Below are 25,589 nucleotides of genomic sequence, written 5' to 3' on the forward strand. Positions count from 1 at the left end.
ATATTTATCCACTTTATTTGTTATACTAATACATAGTTGCTCTCAGAACAGCCTCAATTATTATTTGCATTGATTTTACAGCGTCTTGGAAACATTCTTATAAATTCTGGTCCATGTTGTCATGATTGCATTACATAAATACAAAAGATTTTTCAAATTTAACATAATACTGCATCTCTCAATTTTTCATTGTACTATATCCTGAAGATAAAACCAGATCTGTTGACTTGGGAGGACACTGACTGTACTTGCTCTGTTAAGGGACTAGTTTGAGATGATTTGTGCTTTGTGACACAGTGCATTATCAAGCTGGAAGTAGCCATTAGAAGATGGGTAAATTGTGCTCATAAAAGGATGCACATTGTCAGCAACAATACACAGATATGACCCTAGAAAAAACTCTAGATTGGTATTAAAAGTGTTTCAAAAAAACATTCCCCGAACTATTACATACTGTAACTACCATCAGCATGGACAGCTGACATAAGGCTGGTTGGATCTAAGCTGTTGATGCTGAATTCTTTCTAAACAGTTGCAGTTAATTTTTAAAATGTCATATATTTAGTTTCGGTGAGCCTGGGCACACTGGCTGACATAAACCTTACACAATTCAAAAGGGGGAGGTGTCAATGACATGACAATTATTTTACTTCCAAAAATCTAAAAATCAGCAACTGGTTGGACAATTAACCATGTTTAGGATCAGGAATTTTGCCAACTATTCGGCTGCTCCACTGCGCCATCGGCTAGACAAATCATTATTACTATTGTTCTGAATTTAATACATTCTTAAAAGAAATAATTGAGCTCTCTCTAATTAACAGTTGGCATCAAGTGCCCAATTTAGGCATGAGTTACAGAATCACTGTATGTTTTATTGGCTAGGAGTCATTCTCAGAGGCCCATGCTTACTGAACTGAATGATCATGCAAAATTGGAAAAGACAGCTTAGAGGTAGATTAAATTTTAGATGTGTAGGTCATTTAAAATTTGATCATCACTGGGGGAAGTTGACAGTTTTGACAGTTTTGACCTTGGGGGGATATATGTTTGGTCCAAAGAAACCTGATGCTTTGTGTTAAAGAATGGAAAAAAATCTTAAGCTTTTCTTTGGTTAATGCGATTAAGGTAAAGGTTAGGAGAATGCGCTCACAGTGAAAATAAAGTAAAGAGGTGTGTGTGTGTGTGTGTGTGTGTGTGTGTGTGTGTGTGTCTGTGTGTCTGTGGGTGTCTGTGTCTTTGTCTGTGTGTTTTCAGTCACCTGATCCGAAGTGGCTCTACCCTCCAAAGGGACCTGGCCCTGGACCCTGATTTTCCAGTCTCATAGTTCACCAGCCTGTAGAAATACACTGCATTCAGAGTCTGAAATGTCTTATTCAAACACAAAAGCATAATTGCAAGTACTCATGAATCATACGCAATGTGCTACATTAAATGCCATTATTTTAAATCCTAACAGTTCAGGTAGCGTGTCACACCTCTGCTGCTCAGCGGACTGATCCGCTCCTGGTATAGTAAGGCTCTCATCATGTCCATGGAACAGGCGCATCACATGACCCCCCAGTAAATATCCTAAAGAACACAATGTGAGCTCATTCATAAAGCAATGTGTATAGAATTTTTGTATAAATAAAGAGTTATGTTTCTAACACTACAGCAGTCAAAATAAATGCTTTATGAATGCAGCCTGGTTAGGAAAACATATTGTTCTTTATTATGAGAAATACACTGACCCACTGCTACATTGCTGCCAGAGCAGGTAGGCTGCACATTCCACAGTGTTTGCATGAAAGAAGCATCCACTTGTATGTTTCCATTGGAGATGGACAGATGCTGCAAAAAAATACAGGCTGAAGTATTTTATGTAGTGTGTGTGTGCGGGAGTGTGTGCGGGAGTGTGTGTGTGTGTGTGTGTGTGTGTGTGTGTGTGTGTGTGTGTGTGTGTGTATATATTGATTCTCACCAGAAATCTCTCTGAGGACACACTGACCAAAATGAGGTCATCACCAATGCGAACCTTTTCACCCTCTGACCTCTGTTTTGAGGCTGGATGAATGGTCCACCAACAGGCCTCGCCTTTTAAAAAGAAAACCAACAAATGCATCTTAATATGTAGTAGTATATTATGATTAAATCCAACTTTTGACATCGGCCAAGTGAAAGGCATTTCCGAAGAAACATATCAACATTTCACATATGGGGTGTCTTCCAGTGGTGGCCTTCTCAAATAAGCACATCTGACGTTCTCAATATATAAAAATAGTAAAGTGTCAGTGTTCAAGTGTTGAGAGCAAGTATCTGAGAGCAGGACTTTGAACTGATGAATGAAGTTACTTCTGTCCAAATCTCACTAAGGATAGAAAACTTTTCAGCAGTGATCACGAAATAACAAAATAAATGTTGAAAACTCTTCAATAATTAAATCTGAAATACCTGTTGAGTCTTCCTGTAATCCTACATCAAATGATAGCTTGTCTGTCAGAGACCTTGATGTCTTCAGACAGGCTAGATACTGTTAGGGGAATAATCAAGGCAGAAAGTTATGTAACAACATCTGCACCTCAAAGAACAACAACTGACTATGATCCGATCTTTTGTTCTTGCATTTTATTAGCCTATATGTATAATTTATTCATTGCTAAAGTTTGATGTGTGGTTGCAACAGGGGGCTAATCCTCCCCTCAGTGTCTTTAATCGGTGTTACACATTCTCACCATTCCACTGAATGAATGTCTCAGTAGGATGGCGTGACCATACAGCAGTGTCCGATGTCCACCCCCCTGTCCTGCCTGTGGAGAGAGAGAGGGAGAGAAAAAGAGAGGGGGGAAGAGAGAGAGAGAAAGAGAGAGGGAGTGAGTGAATTAACAAGAAGCAACAGTGTTAATACTGGCAATGGAAATGTTACTATTTTCACAGCAAGTGATCTCTCAAAAAAAGTAGGACAAGAGAAAAGAGCATCTTTTTTTTTGAACACACTGAACTGAGCACATGCTGGGAACTCAGTTGCAGTGTTAGAGGGAAATTTCTTGTTCATTTGATTGAACAGGAAAAAATTTCGTTGTACCGTAGATGAGGAAATGTGAAGGGAAGAAATCAGCTCTTAAAAATGCACAATGATTTCATAATAATTTAACAAATATATATTGTTATATATTATTATATATTATTATTTGAATTTATACCACACTACTTTGACAAAAGCACAACTTACTATAAGCTATAAACCTACTTACCCGTCTTATAAACCTCTGAAAGCATTAGGAGAAAAATTATTTTGTTTACCAAAATATTTTATAATGTACTGATAATACCAAAATTACACCATAAACTGATTTAAAAATAGAAGCTGTTGCATAAAGCAACCCAAGACATATAAATGTGTATACTTAAACAAATCTTTCTTTTAGATTAAAAACATAATGGAGTAAAGAAACTGAGTTAACACTCCCAGCTGTTATTTCAAGGCTGTGCTACATATTTCTTGGCTGACACATGTCATGGGGCTGTGAGACCTTTGGCTGCTGGTCAGTCTGATATCTTGCTATTAAAAGCCCACATAAAGAAAATTCTACTTGAGACATTAATTTCAATCGCAAACCCCTTACAGGAAAATCACATACATTGCACATGTGATGAAATGCCTAACTGTATAAGCATTGCAAGGAGCATATGTGAAAAATGTGATTATTAAGTATTATGTAATAAATAAAAAAGTGAAAAAACGAAATGATCATTACTTATTCAATATTTGTTACAATAAAAACATCTTATAAATATGATGTAATAAATGATAAGAAATTTTGAAACATTTAACCTTAGAATATGTTGTTAATATTCACAAGTGAATTGTGTATGACTTTTCAGTAAGGGTAAACTGGAAAATTAAAAATAACAGAAAAACCAAATATGAGCTGTAGCAAAGAAAATGTAAAAAAATAAAATAAAATTTAAGAGTTATGTAAAAATAAATTGATCCAGAACTCAAGAATTGTATATAGAGAAGTTGTGTGTGCTAAATAAATAAAAAATTGTGTTGATTTGTGTTGACATGTTCACTCTGGAATCAACATTCCAGAACATTTCCTCTTCTTTGGTACCCGTGAAATTTGACTGGTTCATATTTCAGCTGAGAAGGAAGATGTTAGATTACAACATCTAGTTTAGAACATTTTAATACAAAGTCTTGCAATTATTACTTGGAATATTAACCAGTATTCCTTAGCAACATGACTTATATGTCCAGTGTGAACTATGCTATAGTGCAGGTGTTTGTATTGTTATTGTGAGTTATTGGTTATTTTCCTTTTAAGGTTTGTCTTGTGAAAATCTAATATATTTTGCGGTGTTATAAATAGTAATGTTAGCAAATGAGCTGCACAGAACTGAAGCAAAACAGCTGAAGAAGAAACCCAACACTCTTGTTTTAGAATAACTTGCTTATCATGTACTGCACGTAAAAACCCTAAGGGCCATGGTGCAGGTTAGTCCATGTATTTCTTTTTTTTTTTTCCGTATTACTTCATGCAAAAATACACTGTAGCAAGAGCACTTTGCTTGGATAAAAAAGCACTACTACAGCAGATTCCTTACTGCTAGACCGTCATTATATCGAAATTTGCTTTAGACAATTTACATTTGTGTCCAATCTTTTACAATTGCTCTTTTCCAACCTGTATAAAATTGCCTTTTTATTTTTTGTTTTTCTGTAAAACAAGAGTGTTGGTGCTCTGAAAATAAATGGACTTGTCACTTATTAGTTTGGTTAAAGTCTTAACAAACTATCTGTGATTCTAACAAATACTAATAACAAAATATATCTATTTGAGTATTCATTGTTGCTGATTTCGCGAGTGCTATTTGGTGAGACAGTTCTGGACCACATGAAGGTTAGTTGTTTTGTTTTTGTTTATTGTTTTCAATTAGCCTTCGTGCATATTGTCGAAATGGGGAATGAACTGTAGATATAACATACCCATCGCTCATGATCAGGAATCTAGCCATGTTGAACAAAAAATACAGATGTACAGTTAATAAATATAATAATGCATTAACCGTTTTGATAGTCAAAGATAAGACTGGATTTGTGATGATATACCTATTCCATGATACACTATTTAAGTGGCTCACGGTGCCCCAACATCATAATGTATTAAGTCATAGTAAGACCCAATATGTTGGTTTTTCCTTTAATTTGTCACTCATCTTCAGCCAAAATATCAGCTTTCTTTCGATGTCTTTCAGGTTTGTGGCTTGAAACTTTAGTATTAAATTTTACTCATTGAGACTGCTGGACAGAATTGTCCAAATACTCAATATACCTATATTTGTACATAGACCACATAGACCATATTTTGGGTGCAGAAACAATATTTTAAATATTTTATACAAACAGATGCATTTAGAAATACAAAATAAAATGAAATAAAAGAGTATTTAATAGGAATATATTTTGTGAATATGCTGCAAAAGCACAAATACAGCATCATTGCATAACAAGCCATTCTGGTAGTTCATCGGATTTTATTTCAATAAAAAGCTAATGTGAGGTACAATACCATCATAACCAGCAGTGGGTTCCTTATGACAAGAGTACCTTACTTGCATTGTTAGTGAAAAGAACTGCTAATAATCATGTATGGATGTACAGTATGGTGCATGGAGACTACTCACGATCTTGCTTGGAACTTGTAATATGGTGATTCCTATCATTTATACACCTTCTAAGAATTGAACACTGCTCCAAAAAGATTTACAAAATAAATGCCTCATGAGCATTAGTAGTAATGATGTGTGTTTCAGGAGACTTAACTGGTAGTCAGTGCTAAATATATATCATGAAGAGTAATCACTTACCCGTAGCCATAAACAAGCAAGTAGCACTACAGCTGAAATGATATTGGTGTGATCTCTTTAATGCAACTACAGCATGTAAATCACATGAGCTGGTGCTGCCAGATGACAGCACATAAAGCAGTTTTAATCATTTAAAATTCCTGTACCTGTCATTAACCTGTCAGTGAACCGTTAACTGTTACATCAAAATACAATCCCTTAAAAAAAAGTATGGATCTTTATTTTAACACTGGAGATATTTTGGTTTGAGATTAAAAGATGTAAAACCTGATTAGTGAAAATTTTAACTTCCAGAATAAATTTTTTTGCCGGATATGGAAACAAATACTTAGTAATTGGAATATTTACTGTACCAATCTTTCGCTCACATAAAAACTGAGTGGTTTCTAAAAACAGGTACCAGGCTATAAATTGCTTAACACATCTATGTGCAAATATACGGAAATAAAATCTAAAATTCTGATCTATCTTTTGATCTCAAAAGTGCATATAAAAAAACCTGACTTGACATTGCCATTTCAATACTTTTTAGAAACCAGATATATAATATCTTTACATGAAATACATATACTGTAACAGTAATCGATACTGCTAGACTGAGTTGGGCTCAGTGGTATTATAACAGATATGAACAATGTATTTTAATACATTATTAGGCATCATTATGAAGCCTAATTGAGCAGAAATATTTTTTGAAAATAACAGCCAGAGGCATAACTACAGAGAGGGATTACAAGTTTGAATATATCAAGAAACAGTAAAAAATAACCACAATTGTGCATTATTCCTTTTAAAAGCTACTGGCCAACTATAAACACAGTGAGAAATATTATATGAATATTCCTCCAAATATGATGTTCTGGAAGTTTATAGCAGGAGGAGAAAACAGGTGTTACTTGTTTTTTTTATTTGTCATTTTCTCCATTTACTAGCCTGTTTGTTTAATATTTTTCATTGGAAATGTTAAAAAAGGTATCTCATAGCAAAACATTTTTAACATAACAAATTTGTGCCACCACAGCTCCCACTGACCTCCAGTCAAAATACATGAGTATGCCATATTTCTGTTTTTAATTGTAGACATCACAGTGTTTATCACTGGATACAGAACTCTGGCAGTATTATATTCATTATGTTCATTATATTACATAATACATTCTCTTTACATATGGCTTTAACAGAGACTGAGGTGACATATGGTGACTTACACCTTCCCCATTTTGGCCTATGTTAGCCAGCATCTCCTGCAGGGCTCGTACAGAGAGAGACTGCTCCAGCACAAAGTTACAGATGCACAGGTCAGGAGGAACATACTGCAAAGAGAGCGAGAAGCACAGATTGAGAGGTACAAGGTCATAGTATTTAACTTGTACATTACAGATAGCTGAAAATGAAATTCAAATTGGATTCAACAGCACAAAAGACGCAATTAGACATCTCAGTTTTAGAATAATAGCTAAGATGATTACAATGTGCTTCAACAATTCTATTCAAGGTCTTTTTTGGCTAGTATAGATTTAATTGTGCGTACCAATTTTCTTCTATTCCCAAATTAATAATACATATTAATCTCAGCAGTCTCCAGGGATACACTTCCTATTTATCTACTCTTCTACACACATTTCCTATTGGTTTGATTATTATGGACTGAATAATTTATAGAAGATTGTGAGTAATGCTTTAAAAATTAATAACTGAATAATAAACTAGATTTTATCGCATAACAGAAATATTTATAAAGGGAAGTACTAATTCCAGTCAGTGTGACTAATCACTTTAAAGGGAGTATGAGACCACCTCAGCAGATCATCAACTAAGAACTTGAACTACTTGTATGTTACCTAATTAACTGAGGTGATTAACTTTAATGCTTTAGTTTGTACTCATTTTGAAGCTTTAACTGATCCAGGCCTGTGGGCCATAGAGCATGTACACATGTATGCCAGTGTCATAAATATGACTGTATAACTATATATTTTTTAAAAGCCAAGTACAGTAAATTACCCCTTTTTATAAAATGCTAAACATAGTGCATTTATAAATAGCTATGCAAATGAACTCCTATCTTCTGTTCTCGCATTTCTAGATGCAAAAAAAGTGCAAGAGGTTTAGATGTGTTGGTGTTGCCATGGTTCTCTACCACACACACTTCTTCCCATTACTCTGATATATTCCACGAAGAAAAACAAGTTAACACCTTTAACCCTTAACCCAACCACAGTACAAGAAAAATACAACTGATCAACAACAACAACATTTTTATTTGTATTTATTTTATTTCTAATATAAAAGCAAATACGAAATTAGCATTCTTATTAAAAGATTAATTTTATTATTCACTAAATAATAATTCACAGGATTAGCCTCATAGAGGAAAAAATAAAAGGACTTTGCATCTTTTTATTATTATTCTGATTATTTTAACCAACTGCCTGAATTTTGCCAAACATACCTTAGCTTCTGAGGTGGGCTCGAGGTAGCAAAGTCGATTTCCAAGTCCCTCTGCAGACAGGCAAAATTTACGATTCTCCTTCTGAATAGCAGCAACACACTGGAGCACCACTTCATCATCCTGCCAAGGAGGAACACAGGTGAAAGAACTGGTAAGTTCAAACAATCTAAAAGGCAAAACTTTGAAAATGTAATTAGTTAGGGATGTCAGATTCCAGAAGATCACAAACTACAGAGTATAGCATTTCAAAATCACAAAATAAATGTAGAAAAAAAGGAAGAAGAAGACAACTCTCTACAGCAAAGCCTGGCAAAGACCCTTAAACTAGAAGATGTTAAAAAGTACAAACCAGGGCAAGTTGAAACAATTATTATTTCAGCATGATGCTGAAATACAGAAACCAATATCTGAATAGTACATAACAAAACATATCATATGATAAAACGGCATGTACCAAATTGCATAGTATTTAATATTTGCAATAATAAACAGCAATAAGTTATAGATAATTAAATATATGTCCAATTTTACCTTTAAGCTTAAACGTGATGTAAAAATAACCAAGCACTGAATCAATGCAATGCATTGTATTTCTAAACAAATACTCAAAATGCATACAAAAACCTTACAAACTATTAAAGAAGAATCTATTTTGCCAGCACTGACAAAACACAAAACAACAATATTGTATATACAATCAAGAATCTGTAAGTCTACAAAATACAATCTCCACATTACTTTTAATGATGACATCAAATTGTCCATAGTCTTTTATTTATTTAAATAATACGAATTAAATTCATTATTGTTTTTTTATTATCAATTACAATGTTTTATTAAGAGAACTGTGGACATCAGAGGCTAAATTAACTGAGGCTTCATGATTGAGCAACATTTGTGATGAGTAGTGTATCCTTCACATCAATATTCAATTAAAACCTTAATAAAACCTGTAACAAATCTATTAAATCTTTTTAATTTTATTGTGTTACGTTAAATGTAAAACAATGTTATGAAAATAATAATATATTGTTATCTAACATAACAGAAAATAATATAAAATTAATAATTAAGAACATGCCACTCAAATCCTGGAATCAGCCATATATTGTTGCTAAAGCCAATAAGAGCGATAGAATAAAAAGCAAATATCACAGTGCTATAAGGCACATATAACTACAGTGCTGCCAGAATTTGCAGTGTCTTGTAAAAAATTCCTTTGAGCATCTCACAGAGGAAGAGGAATCATCTGATGGATCTTAACAGTGACTCCATCACTACAGCCTATAGTGCGATATCACTCAAGAGAGGGTTATTGATTTTGGTCTCAGTGGTTTTTCCTGCTTGGCTGTGCTCTTTAATGCCAGTACATTCAAGCTCATTAATCTGAGCTGATGGTCGCTATGGCTCTGTACTATCAGAGTAATACCCATACATTAAGCACAACCTTAGAGCGGTTTCAATTAAAATTCAGCCCCTCAAAATGAGATACGCCTTTGCTATCATCATGAGATAAGGACAGACAAAGAAGGTTCCAAAACCGACGAATATTTAGAGCCACAAAACGTTTCTTTGAATTTTTGCAAAGATTCAATCTTTTTAGGTTAATCATTGGTGCTGCATTTTGCCAGAGCAAACATTCTCATTCATGCTATTATCCAGTCAGCCAATATAGCGGCATCAGTGCAAATTATTGGTTAAATTTTGTCGCAAGATTCTGGTAACGTACCATCAATCAGAGTAATGAAGGTTGGAAATAGAATTATCTGAAGCTTTTTCTATGGTATGTTTTTTTTTGCTAAACAGGCTGTTATGATTTTTGCAGAAACTGCTGGTCTATAAAGATTCTGATGTATAGTACTTTATAGAGTTTACACAAAATCGTCCAGAAACAAAAATGATTCAGTTCTGCTGACTGGAAAGTGAGCAGGAAAGGGTGAAAGTCAGAGGCTACTTAAATATCCCACTGTACATTTATAATGAGCACAAAAGCAGCCCAGTGTGCACAACACAACTCAAACCTTGAGACAAATGAGTTACACCAATCAAAAACAAGGAAACTATGGATTTAATGAGCCCATGGAGTACTTAAAAACAGGTGCATGAATAACTTTTCACCGAAAGTATTTCGTCATTTAAATGTATTTCTGCTTTTAGCAGCATAGTGGTCTCAATGAGAGTATCCCAAAGTAATTATGGTTTTGAGCCCAGATGCCACAATCAGCTGATGTATGACAAACTTTTATTTTTAAAATTTTATTTAGACAATTGTAAATTTATACTCACCCAGACACACATAAAGCGCAATGTGAGAACTGTTTCTCACACTAATCACATTTGTGCATTTGACTGCAACTATTCTCTAGCTAATTTTATGCCTGGTTAATCAAATGATTATTGCTATAATTCAGCAGTTAAATGCTCAAAATAGCTCACGGTTGATCAAAAACTCTGAACTTAAGAGAATCATGTGATGAGTAACATATCAATGATGCTGAAAAAAACTAAATTAGCGTATTCTTGTAGAGCACACATAATTAATTATATTTACATAGCTTTTCAAAGCCATTCTGGCAATGAATACATCTTATGCATGTATAATTTTCCATACTCAGCAGGATATGAAATTAATCCATCAGAAATGCATATTGAAACAAGTGTTCATTTTTAAGCATCTTAAAACCTTTGTGAACATTCAATATTGTTATCTCTGCCTCCATTTTAGCCTTGTGGGAATCCCCTGACAAATCATTCGTTGCCTCCAGTACACTGTACAGTTCTGAGATTTGACCAAGCATACTCTTAGAAAAGTGTTATATCCATAAAAGTGTTGATCGCTTTGTTTCTGTTACATTTATCCGTGTACTGTAGAAAGCTTTCTAGCTATGGTGGTTTATAAAAATGTTAAATACTAAAATCATTTAATTGCTATAACTCAAGAATCTCAGCTTTGTTATATATACCATGTGATTATGTATACAAAGTAAAAAATTATATATTTTTTATATAATAAACACAGACTATTGCATGTCCTAGTAAGGCCAAAATTGTAATGATCAAAACACTGCTACAGTGGTTCACTGCTAAAAGGGTCTTCCAGCCCCCTATCTCCTTGCTTAAATGGACCTTGTGCCAAGGAATCTGGTGAATCTGCGGCAAAGTGATCCAGGGGACAGCGGCAGAGCCATCTGCTAGAGAGCTGAGAGTCAGCATCACAGTCTATGTATAGGGCCATGGGGAGGGGTGTGTGTAAGGTGCCAGGGGAGGGGGGAGGTCTATCCTAAGGGTGACCCCAGGCTGCTGTCTTTAATTCCCTTAGATCTACAGCCAGTGAGACTCTACGCCACTCCAAGCAATCATGCTGTTACTCAGTCCTAGCTCTTGTAACATTCCCAGCATCATGCCTGTGGGTTTAAAAAGCAGGTGTGACTGAGAGACTGTGGTCTCCTCAACCCCCTCCCCCTTCCTTCCTCCCTCCAACCTCAGAGTATGTCTTTAAGGACATGAGCAGGTGCGTCAATGCCTCGAGAGGCCGTAACCCGAGAGCTCCTGATGTGCTGCTGTACGAAGCAAGCTCACAAGTCACCACCCAGACCCTGTCACTGACATGAACTTGAGAAAAGGTGAATACACTAAATCTGCCTCAAGTGTGCTATTTTCACTCATATGGTATGTACATATCCAAAAACGCATAAGGTTAAACAACAACAAAAAATGATTTGGACAAATGGCAGTGTATATTTGTTCGGGACATAACTTACAAGACCCCCTGCAGGATTTAAATGTGTCATCTAAGATTGAATGGGCTCATAAATGTCAGGCAAGGTGATAAGAGGTGGTATCACATTAGAGGTTTTTAGCTTGCTTTGCCACATTACAGTATGACATGTGAAGAGACACTGCCCAAGACATGAAAATACTACCAATACCTGATCAAACATGTTTGAGCATAATATTTGTACTTAAAAATTTGATATGTTTAACATTTAGTTTTAACCTAAAACTGTTTGTTTTGCTTCTGTTTTATTTGGATTGAAAGTATTTTGTTAAATATGTCAGCTAATTCACAGGATTAGAGATGATACCAAGGAAATAATAAATTCCTCTGATTTTCTACTCTGTAAATAACTCATATTTTCCACCATCCAGTGCATGACACTGGTCAGACTGCTCCCACTCCTGTGTCTGACAGATTAATGAGATAGCTGACTACATGCATCTTAAATGCCTGCCACCTCTGTTAACTGCAGTCTTCCCACATGTTGTGAATAAAAGCACTCTGCCCTGGGTGGGGGAAAAAATCAAGAGACCATCAACGAATTTAAGGGTTCTTGAGAATAACCCTCAAAAACAACACAACAAGACAATATCTCTTCCCATATACATTAAATAAAAAAGAAGAGCCTTTATTCATCACATATACATTACAGCACAGTGAGAGTCGTTCTTCACATATCCCAGCTTGCTCAGAAGCTGGATTCAGAGCACAGGGTCAGCCTTGATACAGTGCCCCTGGAGCACAGAGGGTTAAGGGCCTTGCTCAAGGGCCTAAGAGGGGCAGCTTGGCGATACCCGTGCTCGAACCCCCGACCTTCCAATCAGTAACCCAGCGCCTTAACTACTGAGCTACCACTGCCATAACACAGTGCATTTTCATTTTTATATTCAATGCTATCACCTACAAGCTGAAATCAATCAGCTTACTGATAAGATCCTTAAACATCTTAAACTGCAAACCATCTAGAGTTGTTATAAAGAGGACAATTAGTGCAAGAAGCCATTACGCTAATATGGTCAGCCATGCAAATTGGGAGATTTTAATCTCCACACTGTGAATGACACACTGAAAGCCATATTGTAAAATTGTAATATAGACACAGCTGTCTTGAAACTGTGTGAAGGAAATAAGACCGCAGAGGTTCACCAGCCCAACAGGATTACAAATTAGATTTTGCCAGACTTACTTTCCATGCATATTGCTGTAAATCCGCATCATGAAATAAGAAAAATGGCTCGCAGGCACGGCTGAGCGACCTCCATCAACACTGAAAAATGGATGTGCCGAGCAAAAGCAGGGAAAAAATAGAAATGGACGTTTTTTTTTGTTTTTCTATTAGGAACTTTTGCCAAACCGAGCAATCCCAATCAGCATGCATGGAACAATGTTTACTACAGGAATATGACTGCACATGTTCTTTTATCTGAAGGTATTCAGCAAATAGGTTTATAGCCTTTTATTGTGAGAAATGTATACAATACTAAGTTTAAAAACATAACAGCTATACTGAAGTGCTTAGCTTCAGCTGTACAGACCTGCTTCAGTTAATCAAGATATTTAGAAAGGTGTGATGTTATGTGCAGCGGGTAATGATGTCGCCTCACAGATCAAGGGTCTTGGAGTCGATCCTGGGCTCGGGTTACTGTCAGTATGGAGTTTCATGTGTTCTCATGTTTGCATGGTTCTCCTCCAGGTTCTCTGGTTTTCTTCCCACCCCCCAAAAGAATATCAGTAGGTGAAGTGGCTTTGCTTAATTGCTTTTATGTGTGTGATGTGTGTGTACATGGATTCCTCCCTCACAACCAGTGTTGCCAGGAAAGGCTCCAGATAAATGAAAAATATTTAGCAGTATCTCAAAATTAGAGCCAGGGCATAGATTTACGACTTGACGATGAGATCATTATTGTTTATTTATTTATCTTCGGTAAGGGTTTTATCACAGGATGCCAGTCCATCATAGGGCTCCATGTACATGCATATTCCTTTACACATTCTTAACTAGGTAGAGTTTCTTATTTTAGCCAGTCTTCCTACCAGTATGTTTTTAAAGGTAGGAGAAAATGGGGAAACCACAGGAAACCATTAAAACTCCACATAAGCAGTAATCTGAGCTCAGAATCAAACCAGGAACCCTGGAGCTGTGAGACAGCAACACTATACACTATACCACTATGCTTCATGATCATTTTTATAAACTGTAAATCCAAGCACAGTTTACATTTGTAAGGGTTTTTCTTATAAACAAAACAATTGATAATTAATTTTAGATGAATCAAATTGTATTTCAGTATTGTGCTAGGGTATGATTGTTTATGACAGGAACCTACAAGGTTGCAGGTCTGCAGAAATGACAATGGTCCATTGGTAAAATGCCTGGTGTGCCCAGTTAATATGTCAACACAGATATCTGGCACATTAACCCTTTGCATACACAGAAATTTATTTAGAGATTTATTTCTATATAAAGCAGCATTTAATTAAAAGCTTAAAATACACTTACACTTACACTAATAAAGAATGTAGCTGTATTTCTCCAAGAAAGGATATAAATAATGAAAATATATTTTTGGAACATCCTATAACGAGTTAATAGCTAAATATAGATCTCATTTTATTATTGTGTTCATCAAATTAATGGAAAAAAAAGCTTCAACATTGATTGCTCAATAATGAAGTGGATGGATAGCCAAAGACATTTTGTCCTTTAGCATAGATGGCTCCAAAACCTTTAGGACCAAACCCATGGCGGTGATCACACCAAGGCAGTGATGTCAGAATCTGGTTTTAATCAATGCGAAGAAAACTAAAAATCAACACATGCAGCCGGAAAAGGTCAGATCCCTGGGGAACATTGAATCACGTGACACAATGACACAGTCTGCTCACGTTTTGTAGGCTTTCATCACTGGCCCTGTAGCTTTACCTGGGCGTCTCTAATCAAAGTCAAAGCCACATTTCACCATATCTTCAGTCAGGATCTTGTCTGTTTGTAAGTGGACAGCTGCAGAGTGTCCACTACACACTGACAAGCAGGAATAGCTCTAGAATGAATCTGTCATTTTGCTTGTCTCCACTTCAGGTACCAATCATAAATACTTTAGCAAGAGTCATCAAGACAGTTTCATGTCACATCAAAAATACTCAGCACAAAGTGTAAGTCATCTGAGAGTGCATATGTATAGTAGATTTAGAATAAGCCATCCTGGGGCATGAAAAATGATCACCTTTGGCTGCAAAGCGACTAGAGCAAACAGAAAATAGAAACAGTGTGCCTGGTTTATCATTTACATCTATTAAGAGCAGCCCGGAAGAGAAGAAAAACCTCTCAAAGAATTATGGAGGCGATTTTTTTATTTTTTATTAATTAATTAATTTGGCACCCTGCATGCATTTATAGAATACTTTATTAAAAAAAAATCAATAAACATTTATTTACAGTACATTCAATTATATTAAGATGCATTATGTATATTAGGTCAAATGTCATTTTGAGGTGTTACTCATTACAATATTTATCTATTATTATTATTATTATTATTATTATTATTATTATTATTTTTCATTCATTCATTCTCTCCCGCTTATCCGCAATTCGGGTCGCGGGGGCAGCAGTCTAAGCAGGCCCCCGCCTTCGACTGCTGCCCAATCCTCACAGCACAGTCCCTTACGGTCCCTCCTGCAGGTGGTGAGCCCACGGGAAGTATTATTATTATTATTATTATGACAAATTCTGTTTAACTATTATTAGTTTTTGAGGCTAAAATATTCTATATTTAATAGGACAATGTTGTGGATTATTGGCCTATATTCTGTCAACTCGTAAAACCTTTCCAAAAGAGAAATATACAATATGCTGAATACAAACTGTGGTGGATGTGTATTAATAAATAAGGAAACACAAATGGCTACTCCAATTTTTATTAAAGGATTTTTCACATTAGCACTTGGTTTAGTTTAAAGGTTTTGTGGGCAGCCAGTTTAACTAAGTTAGCTGATGCAATGACCTGTGTGTGGGCAGATGCCAGAAAACTATGGGTGTGTGTGGTGGAGAGGAGGCTAAATTTAAACCCCAAGTCTTCTGGCAGAACGTACAGGGCTACCAAAACAACACAAACTCCAAATAAGTTCAGCGGTACTCTACTGGTAATGCCACAAACTCTTCCACAAACTCTTTTACCGATAAAGTTCATTAGAGCTGAGATCAAGCAGAGGTGAAAAGGACCTGCCACACCCAAATTAATCAAAGTTTTCTTTTATTTCTTTTTTTTTTATCATGCCACAATTTCTAAAAACAAATAAACACAAAATACTAAAAGAAATTCTTAAACCTCCAGGTCAGATTGCTTATAGAACCCAATGGTCCCAATGGTCAGTGTTTGATATAGCGCAAATCAGTGCCATTTAACAACTCGAGAGAATATTTTGTCTTCAATTCACAAAATGTAGAGACATATGTGGTGTATTATACACTCGTCTAAATCGTCGTACTGCTCATACCCTTCAAGTATTTCCATGTTGACATTATATACCCTTCACTGCCAATTTTCCCACCTTAACACCTTAACAGCATGGAGAAACCGTGCACACCTGCCTCATGAAGGATCTTCCGACAATCTGTTCGAAAACTTTAAAACAACATTGTGTAATATTGTGTAGGTGATGTAGCTGACAATCAGCCACAAAGCATGTTTGCATATCTTAAATGCACAAGCTAACTTTCTGTAAGCGATAAATATTTTATAAAAGCTTAAAATTGGTTCAGAATCTCTTTACACTAGGCAAATACAACATCTGTAGAACTGCATGCTTTGAGAGAAAATACTGTAGCTTTACAGATATTCACTTTAGTAAGTTATATATTTGTTTCAAAAAAGTCCTTTGCAGAAAATACATTACAGTGTCATAGCAGCTCACTTATTTCCCTTTAGGATGCATATGCAAGAAATCCTCCACTCAACCAATCAAACATAGATTGCCCATGACCTTGTTGTTCAATGTCCACTATAGTTCCCCATCATTCACTCAGGAATTATATCACAATATTCACTGTCATCACATTGTTAGCATGCCACTGACACATGGAATGTGTGTGTTGTGGGTTACAGTAGTTCAAGCATGTCAAACATTTAGAGGTGACAATTATTAACCCAAAGGAATCTCAGTCAGCTGAAATATTGTGTGTAAATATTTTCAAATTGCAGCACATTACATTTATTTACTGCACAGTAGCTGTACAATGACAGACGTTACAAATGAGATCCAGGAGGTTTCAACACAGAAATCAGACTTAAGCATACAGTAGCTGCCTTTTTTTAACTACACTACCACATATACAGAGGTACTAGCTGGGTGAGACTGGTGTGTCATATCACCAACAACAGCTGGACGAATATGAACGATTTTTGAATGGAAATATCAGCATTTTTTATAGGAACCAAGCGACAAGTGTCATTCTAACCAGAGCAGCTCTCTGCCTCATATCGATTACTGAGAAAACTGCATCCAATGGCATTAATCTCCGTCGAACAACCAAAATAGAAAATGCCTTCAGTGAACTAGAACTTGTCAAACATTTATGCTTATGCAAACAAAACACACAGTATTTCAAATTCAGCAGGGAATGGATTTAAGGTGATTTAGTGAACTGTTCGAAATGCAAAGCAAAAAATGTGATTAATTGAGCCACTTAAAAAAAAAAAAAAAAAAAAAGGATCAACAAGCCTTAAAAGCAAGTCTTATTAAGTTTTTTTTTTTCGTGTGCATGCAACACACTCGGTCATCATCCCACAATCGCATCTACAAACCTTTAACAGCAGGTGCGTCACGAGCGCGTTCAACTCGCACCCGAGTCCGCTTATAATAAACCTTAATTCCGACCTTAATAGCACATTACTGCTAGAAACACGCATGCACAATCAGACCAGCCGGCGAATATCGCTCTCGACCACTCACATCTGCTAGCTTTTGCGCGGAGCGGCTTTCTGGGTTTTCTGACACGTTTTTGACAAAAAAAATCCGTAAAACCCGATATCGACTCGATTAAGCCGAACCGCGTTTCTGTACTTACAGTTCGCAAGAACTGGATTTCATCTTCCCCTTCTCCCCCCTCAGCCATGGCTGTAGTGGCAGAGCCTGGCGCTGTAGACTGAGAAACGCACCGCTGACAGCGCGATATGTGCGCACAGCTCCATTCAGAGCCATATAGGGAAGAGCAGGCAGTGCCACCACAGACTGGCACTTACACTGACCAGTAAAGACACACCAAAGCTCCTGTCTGTCTTTTCCTAGCCATGCCTTCATACTGCCACTCGCATAAACCCAGCTCATTTACTAACAGGTTGGATGCAGATAAAAAAAAAAAAAAAAGGTGTTAGATATGTGGGGTATAAGCTCTAAATATGTAGAACAGAATGTAGAACTACCCATACATATACAGCACAATAATGGCAACGCCGTATGAATAGCTTTATTTCCCTCCATCCTACTGGCTACTAAATCAAATTAAATGCAATTTCACACATGTACACATGTAACAATGCTTTTCTGAGCTCACCTGCGTGCACCTTGTAATGCAAAGATTTATTATTATTATTCATATTTATTATTATTATTATTATATGCCATGTTACAATACACACGTATTAATTCAGCCTGGTCCAGGGAACTGCTGCATGACCATTCTATAAGCAACGAGGCCATCTGGTGGTAAATTGGAGCCATTGTTTACACAAGAATTGCACTTGACGCGTATTCATAGTGGCCCCTTGACATGTCAATTACCAAGCAGATGACAGGAACATCCTAAAGAAATAACTGATCTTTTTTGGGGATGATTCAGAATAATTTTACTCAATAGAATTGCATGAAAATTACTTTTAAACATGACTTTGATGTATTTGGTAACTGCAAGCACAATGCGTGCATTTTTTGCAGCCAAGTTATTCTGTATTCTTCTGATGGAAATTTCTTTTCCATCACAATTCCAACAGTGGGGGTGGGAATCTGACATTTTTCTTGGTTACATGACTACTAGACTGAAATATGAACTCTGGAATATTTTAGGAGAAAATTTGTATTTTAGAATTCTAATTCATTTGTGCTGAAAATGAAATACAATAGCCACAATGGGAAATGTGTTATCACTTTGATTATCAACATAATCAAAATGAGTCTTGCTCAACATTGATGGTAAAAGTCACTAATTGCATTTACAATATCAATTCCAAAAAAATGTATACAGTACATATGGGAACTGAGGACACCAGTTGCTGGAGTTTTGGATGAAGAATGTCATCCCATTTAAAACCTGTAAATACCTTTCAGAATTGATGTCACCCTCCAGATGTGCAAGCAGCCCATTCCATATGCCCTAATGCGCTACTATACCATCAAAGATTGAACTGAGAGCTGATAACAAGCCAGATTGTCCCTCTCCACTTCAGTCAGGAGAAGCAGGCGTGCATGTTTCCGAAAAGTTAAAAGTTTTTAATTCTAATTCGTTCCACAGAACAGTTTTCCCCTCTGCCTCACTCTATTTTAAACAAGCTTTGGCCCAGAGAGGATGGGGGCATTCCAGGATCATGTTCACATATGGCTTCTTTGCACTTTAACCTGCATTTGTGGACGACAAGGAGAATTGTGTTCACAGACAGTGATTTCTGGAGGTGTTTCTGAGCCCATGCAGTGATTTCCATTACAGAAACATGCCTGTTTTTAGTGCAGTGCCGGCTGAGGGCCTAAAGCTCACAGTAATCCAATATTGTATATGTTTTTTGCAGAGTGGTAAAACTCTTTCTATCTTTACTTCTGAGAGACTCTGCCTTTCTAGGATGTTCTTTTTTCATACCCAATCATGTTACTGACCAGTTGCCAATGAATCTAATTAATTGCAAAATTTTCCTCCAGTTGTTTGTACACTTACTTTACCAGACTTTCTTGCCCCCAAATAAACTTTTTTGTTTCTTTTTTATTGTGAATGAAATATGGATTTTTGCAAATCGATGCATACTGTTTTTATCAAAAAAATTTCCTAACATTAGTAGTGTAATAAATAAATACCAGTTTTATTGCATTATGAAAAAACGTCTACATAAACAGTGGTTTGTTTATAGCTAAAATTAAGAATGGTGCACAACAGACACTTTTTATATGTATCAGAAAAAGAGTTGAACAAGTTGCAGTGTTCAAGACAACTTCCAGAAAAGCATAATTCTTTGTCAGAATAAATGCTTAAGAAGAAGGGACTTCTAACAGCAAAAAGTAAAGATTTTGGTAAGACAGATGAAGTCAGAAGAGTGCTTACAGAACCACTGTGCATGGAAGACCTGTTGATTGTAAGCAGTTTACAAAGCCAAGGTTGCTATGAAGAATCCATGGGACAACAAGAATTCTGGTCTCCATAACAACGTCCAGCAATGAGGACAGCAGCTGAGTCCTTCCAGCACCTTAAAGTGCACTCTTCATACCTTTTCATAGTCCTTGAGAATGTCCTACAGAAGACGTGGGGAAAAAAAAGGTTGTGCATGATGCCTGTGTTAGAGTATGGTTGACTATGAATTTGATACTAATCTGGTAAACTATTCTTACAGAGTTTATCAGAATTCATATAGGAACTAAATTAGCCAGACTTTTCTCACATTCTGGACCTGACACATTTCTTATGTAATCTCCCGAAAGATCACATCCCGCACTCTAGAGGACACCAGAAATTTCCAAATGGATGGAGATTTTTAATTTAAACATTTTTTAACAATAAAAATAAGGTCTACATTTTGACTTGGACTACAGAAGAATCTGGGGATTTACAAGACGATACACAGCTAAGGAGGTTAATAATTAGTTCTACAAGGTAAGAGATGATCTGAACAACTTTTTAACTTTGTGCTTAGGTTTAACAAAAATTCAGAGAATGTCATGCCCAGCTTAAAATGCACCCATCAAGTGCAGACGCACTGAAAAACAGAGACAGCAAATGACCTATACCTTAAACCCATAGCACACAGCACCATCAGGAGGTGGTGGAAAGACTTCATGTTCTGAAAGAAGTCCTGAACCAAAACATACAGAGTGTTTTTAAGCAGGATGAGTTTTTTGAAAAGTAATCCTGATTGTACACTCAAAAAATATGAATCTGTCAAAAGAACCCAATGGATTAAATACACAGCAGATTTAACATTACACCAAGAGCTGAGAAAATATTTGAACTGTCTGCCTTTGCACACTTATTTAAATCCTGCAGCATGGGCTGTGTGCTGTAATTCTTTCCTTGCTCATCTGGAATAACAATATTACAACACAGCATTCTGTTCCTGCCTAGAGATGACAGAAAACAAAGGAAAAGGATGTTCCAATTGCAAAGTGACAAGTGGATGCTGTGACTCCTTAAACACTGATCATTAATGAGCAGACTACTACATTACCAGTCATATCCATCTGACTTGCCGAATGTGGGCATATACTTTGTTTTCTTTCACCTAGCGTACACAATATGTTCAAGTTTTTCCAATAAAAATTCTTAAACTAATGTTTCAAGTAAATGCATAGAGGGGGGAAAGATTTGGTAAAATAGATGTCTTTTGTCTTTACATAGTCCATGTTCACTGAGCTGTAAAATTACCCTGAATCTGAGCATTGTGATAACTGTTTTGACCAAGATTAGAAACAAAATCTGAAATAATCATTTAAAGGATTTCACATCAAGAGCCATAAAGCATGCTGTGTCTAGACAAGCAAGTCTCTATTTTTTTGATAGATAGAGCATATCTATTATAAAATAAAATGCTCAGTGGTGCAAAGCTATGAATTCACCAACACAGATAGGTCTTATTTGTACAGTAGTCATATATATATATATATATATATATATATATATATATATATATATATATAATATAGATAATATAGATATATAGATAATTTTATCAAGCAATCATTTCCACTAACAGAAAGCTCACTTTCTCAAAGTTCTGTGTCACCTCTAGAGACTGGTGTGTGTAAAAATCCCAGCAGATCAGCAGTTTCAGAAATATATATATAAAAAAAAAATGCAATTAAATATTTTTTTTAAAATAAGATGAGATACGACAAGATAAGATATACCTTTTTTCGTACCACAGTGGGGACATTTCTTTGTTGCAGCAGCAAAGAAAAATGTGCAAATAGAAAGCACAGACATAGTACAAATGTATACAGTACAGTGTATAAATACAAAACAAAATTAACAAACAATATAGTAGTTACACTCTGAAACAAACTGCACTAGGTTATATCGCACAGTTTAATGTGGTGTTATTGCACAGATGTTATTGCATAAAAATGAAGTTATTGTTATTCAAAAGTTAAAAATAACAATTTTAACAGTGTGCATTTTGGTGCCTGGTTCACTCGGAGGAGCTTTGATTGTACAGTTTAACATCAACAGGGAGAAAAGACCTTCGGTATTGCTTCTATGTAACAGTCTGTCACTGAAGGAGCTGCTCAGAGATGAGTTCATATAGGGAGTGAGAGTCGTTCTCCAGCAATGATGATAGCTTAGCTACCATCCTCCTTTGTCCCCCTGGACTGAGCTGGCCTTCCTGATGCCTGTTCAGTCTCCTCCTGTCTGCAGTAAAGATGCTGCTGCACCAGCAGGCCACTCCATAGAAGATGGCTGAGGCCACCACAGAGTCAGAAAAGGTCTTCAGTAGTGCTCCCTGCACAATAGTCTCCTCAGCGGAAAGAGTCTGCTCTGTCCTTTCTTGTAAATTGAATCTGTGTTGTCTGTCAAGTCTAGTTTGCTGTTCAGATGAACATCCAGGTATTCATGAGAGTTCACTCTCTCAATGTCCTTTCCCTGAATGCTCACTGGTAAAAGTGAGGAGTGTTTGTGCTTGCGGAAATCCACCAGCAGATCCAGCACTAGTAGCATGGTGTGAGGACACAAACCTGAAACTCAACACCAAGAAGACGAAAGAGATCATTGTGGATTATAGACGAGCTGGCAATCACACTCATGCTCCCATTCACATCAATGGAGCTGCTGTTGAGTGTGTACCCAGCTTTAAGTTCCTTGGAGTCCACATCTCCGGGGATCTTACCTGGTCTCTAAACTTTTCTCCCCTGATCAGAAAGTCACAACAGTGTCTGTTTTTTAAGGAGAATGAAAAAGTCCTGTCTGTGCTATAGGATACTGAAGAACTGTACCATTGAGCATTCTCACTAACTCCATCTCAGTGTGGTACAGCAGCTGCACCGCGTCGGACTGTAAAGCCCCTCAGAGGGTGGTGAAAATTGGCCAACAAATAATCAGCACTCAGCTTCCTACCTTGGAGAACATTTACAATAAACGCTATCTGCAAAGGGCAAGGGGTATTATCAAAGATACCGCTTACCCCAACCATGGCCTATTCACCCTTCTCCCATCAGGCAGACACTACAGGTGCCTCAGAGCCACACAAACAGACTGAAGAATAGCTTTTTTCCTGTGGCTGTTACTGCACTTAACAGCTAATTCAAATCAGCATTTTTATTTGCGGTGTATTTTGCACTCCTTATCCCCTAAACATTTCTTTTCGCACCATCCTTAACTCATATTTGCACTACTGTACATTCCACCCATATTTATACTGTGTATACTATATCATACATACATTCATACTTGTACATAACTATATCATGTCATTTGAGTATATCTTCTGACATTCTGTCTATGCGTAATCTTTGCAGAGTAGTATTGTATATTACTATATATACACCATATATTATTACTTACTGCACCTTCTCTACATTAATCACCCTCATCCCTGTATATATGGACCTCATACCTTATTTATCTACTGTTATCTGTTGTAAATAGGCCACTTATGCACTTCTGGTTAGATGCTAACTGCATTTCATTGGCTCTGTACCTTGCACAATGACAATAAAGTAGAATCTAATCGGATATTATATAATTAGATTAGCAAAAACAGCATGTAAACAGTTGCATAGTTATATATAATAATAATAATAATAATAATAATAATAATAATAAAAATAATAATAATAATAATAATAATAATAATAATAATAATAATAATAATATGGGTGGTGCTGAAGACATAGATATGTGTAAATTGAGTTATTGAAATAAGTTGTTGAGTTGTTGCATATGTTACTCCAAGTTTGCATTAAGCCACTTAAATGGAAGCAATTAATCAGACAAGAATAACAGAATAATAAATAGAATAACTTTGATGATAATAAAGTAATATGGTGTATTATTATTTTGGGTTATGGTATCTAATACGGGTGTAGCACATACAGTACCTTTTCATATCCAATGAGTGGCGCCCTAGCAGTTCCTATCATGATAGAACCAAACGATTTTCTGCTCTTTGTAATAACTATCTGCTTTAATTATTTTCACACTCAAAAGAAAATGGAATTTGTTTCTCACAAAAGATATAAATATTAATATCACTTGATTTATTTACACAGGAAAGGATACTTGGATTACTGTACGATGCTCAGTGTATGTGAAATACACCTCCAAATAAAAACGCACACTGAACTCCTAAAAATGAACTCAACACCTTTTTCAGCACTGAAAAAGAAAGACAACACCAGTGACCCACTTTCCTATCCTGACCTGGAAACTGTAAGACAATATCATTATTTGATATATATTTATAAAGATTAGTAGATCAGTGGCAAATAAAATGTGCAAATTCTTTGGCATATATATATATTATCTCTGAATATTATACCCTATATGTTAAAAAATAATACAATACTTAATTGTAATTAGTTATATGCTTAGTCAATAAGCAAAGATATTACTGACCAGTGCTCGAATTGAGGGGGGCTGGGGGATCCGGGACCCCCCATAAGGCATTAGGGACCCCCCATGACAAGTAAAACAATAGACTTAGGGGGGGTCCCCAAGATTATTTTTGTAAAAAATATATGAATTTTACAACAACTGGGGACCCCCCATAAGACTTGACTCAATTCGAGCACAGACCCAAATTGATCCCATTGCATTTGTGTTGATTAATAGCCTAAAGTTATTTTGAACGAACTACATGCATTTATATAAGACATTCTGGATATTAGCATACCAAATGCTGTAAAAATTGTTTGTTGTTGATATAAACACAAACAAAACGGTTATGGCACAAATTAGTACAAAAACTAATAGCAAAATAGTTTTATATCACTGGGTGGGGGGCTGATTTTATAGCAAATAAATATAATTTTTAAACTTGGTAAGGTATTAAAGCTTTTTCTCCTATTCATCTCTGCAAGTCTTGGCATTAGTCAAAAATAACTAATTTCATATTTTTTATGAAATCTTCTATGACACACCTTTTACGCAAATATGGAGCTATTGTTGAACTTATTTTTTATTATAACTGCTATTAGATGCACACGGACAGTTTTCCTAAGGGTTATTTGTCCTTAGAAGCTTGCATTTCTGGCAGTCATGCTTCTGTAGTAAGTCATATTTACAGTACAGTCTCCATTAAATCAAACAGAGCACATTAA

At 36.0% G+C, this 25,589-nt stretch overlaps 1 protein-coding gene across 1 annotated transcript in view; it reads right to left on the reverse strand.

Moving 5' to 3' along the window:
- Positions 1-18,278, reverse strand: part of ryr3 (ryanodine receptor 3) — a 79,434-nt gene extending 61,156 nt beyond the window's left edge. The window contains exons 1-10 of the mRNA XM_083562181.1: positions 18,151-18,278; positions 8,306-8,425; positions 7,062-7,166; positions 4,973-4,993; positions 2,715-2,789; positions 2,434-2,512; positions 1,964-2,076; positions 1,734-1,833; positions 1,479-1,572; positions 1,262-1,336 (exon numbers count right to left, since the gene is read on the reverse strand). Coding sequence (XP_083418307.1) covers positions 1,262-1,336; positions 1,479-1,572; positions 1,734-1,833; positions 1,964-2,076; positions 2,434-2,512; positions 2,715-2,789; positions 4,973-4,993; positions 7,062-7,166; positions 8,306-8,425; positions 18,151-18,198 — 830 coding nt within the window. The 5' untranslated portion in view covers positions 18,199-18,278. The remainder of the gene's footprint in view (positions 1-1,261; positions 1,337-1,478; positions 1,573-1,733; positions 1,834-1,963; positions 2,077-2,433; positions 2,513-2,714; positions 2,790-4,972; positions 4,994-7,061; positions 7,167-8,305; positions 8,426-18,150) is intronic.
- Positions 18,279-25,589: the final 7,311 nt, after the last annotated feature.

Source organism: Silurus aristotelis, assembly GCF_946808225.1.
Source record: "Silurus aristotelis genome assembly, chromosome: 15".
Lineage (NCBI taxonomy): Eukaryota > Metazoa > Chordata > Actinopteri > Siluriformes > Siluridae > Silurus > Silurus aristotelis.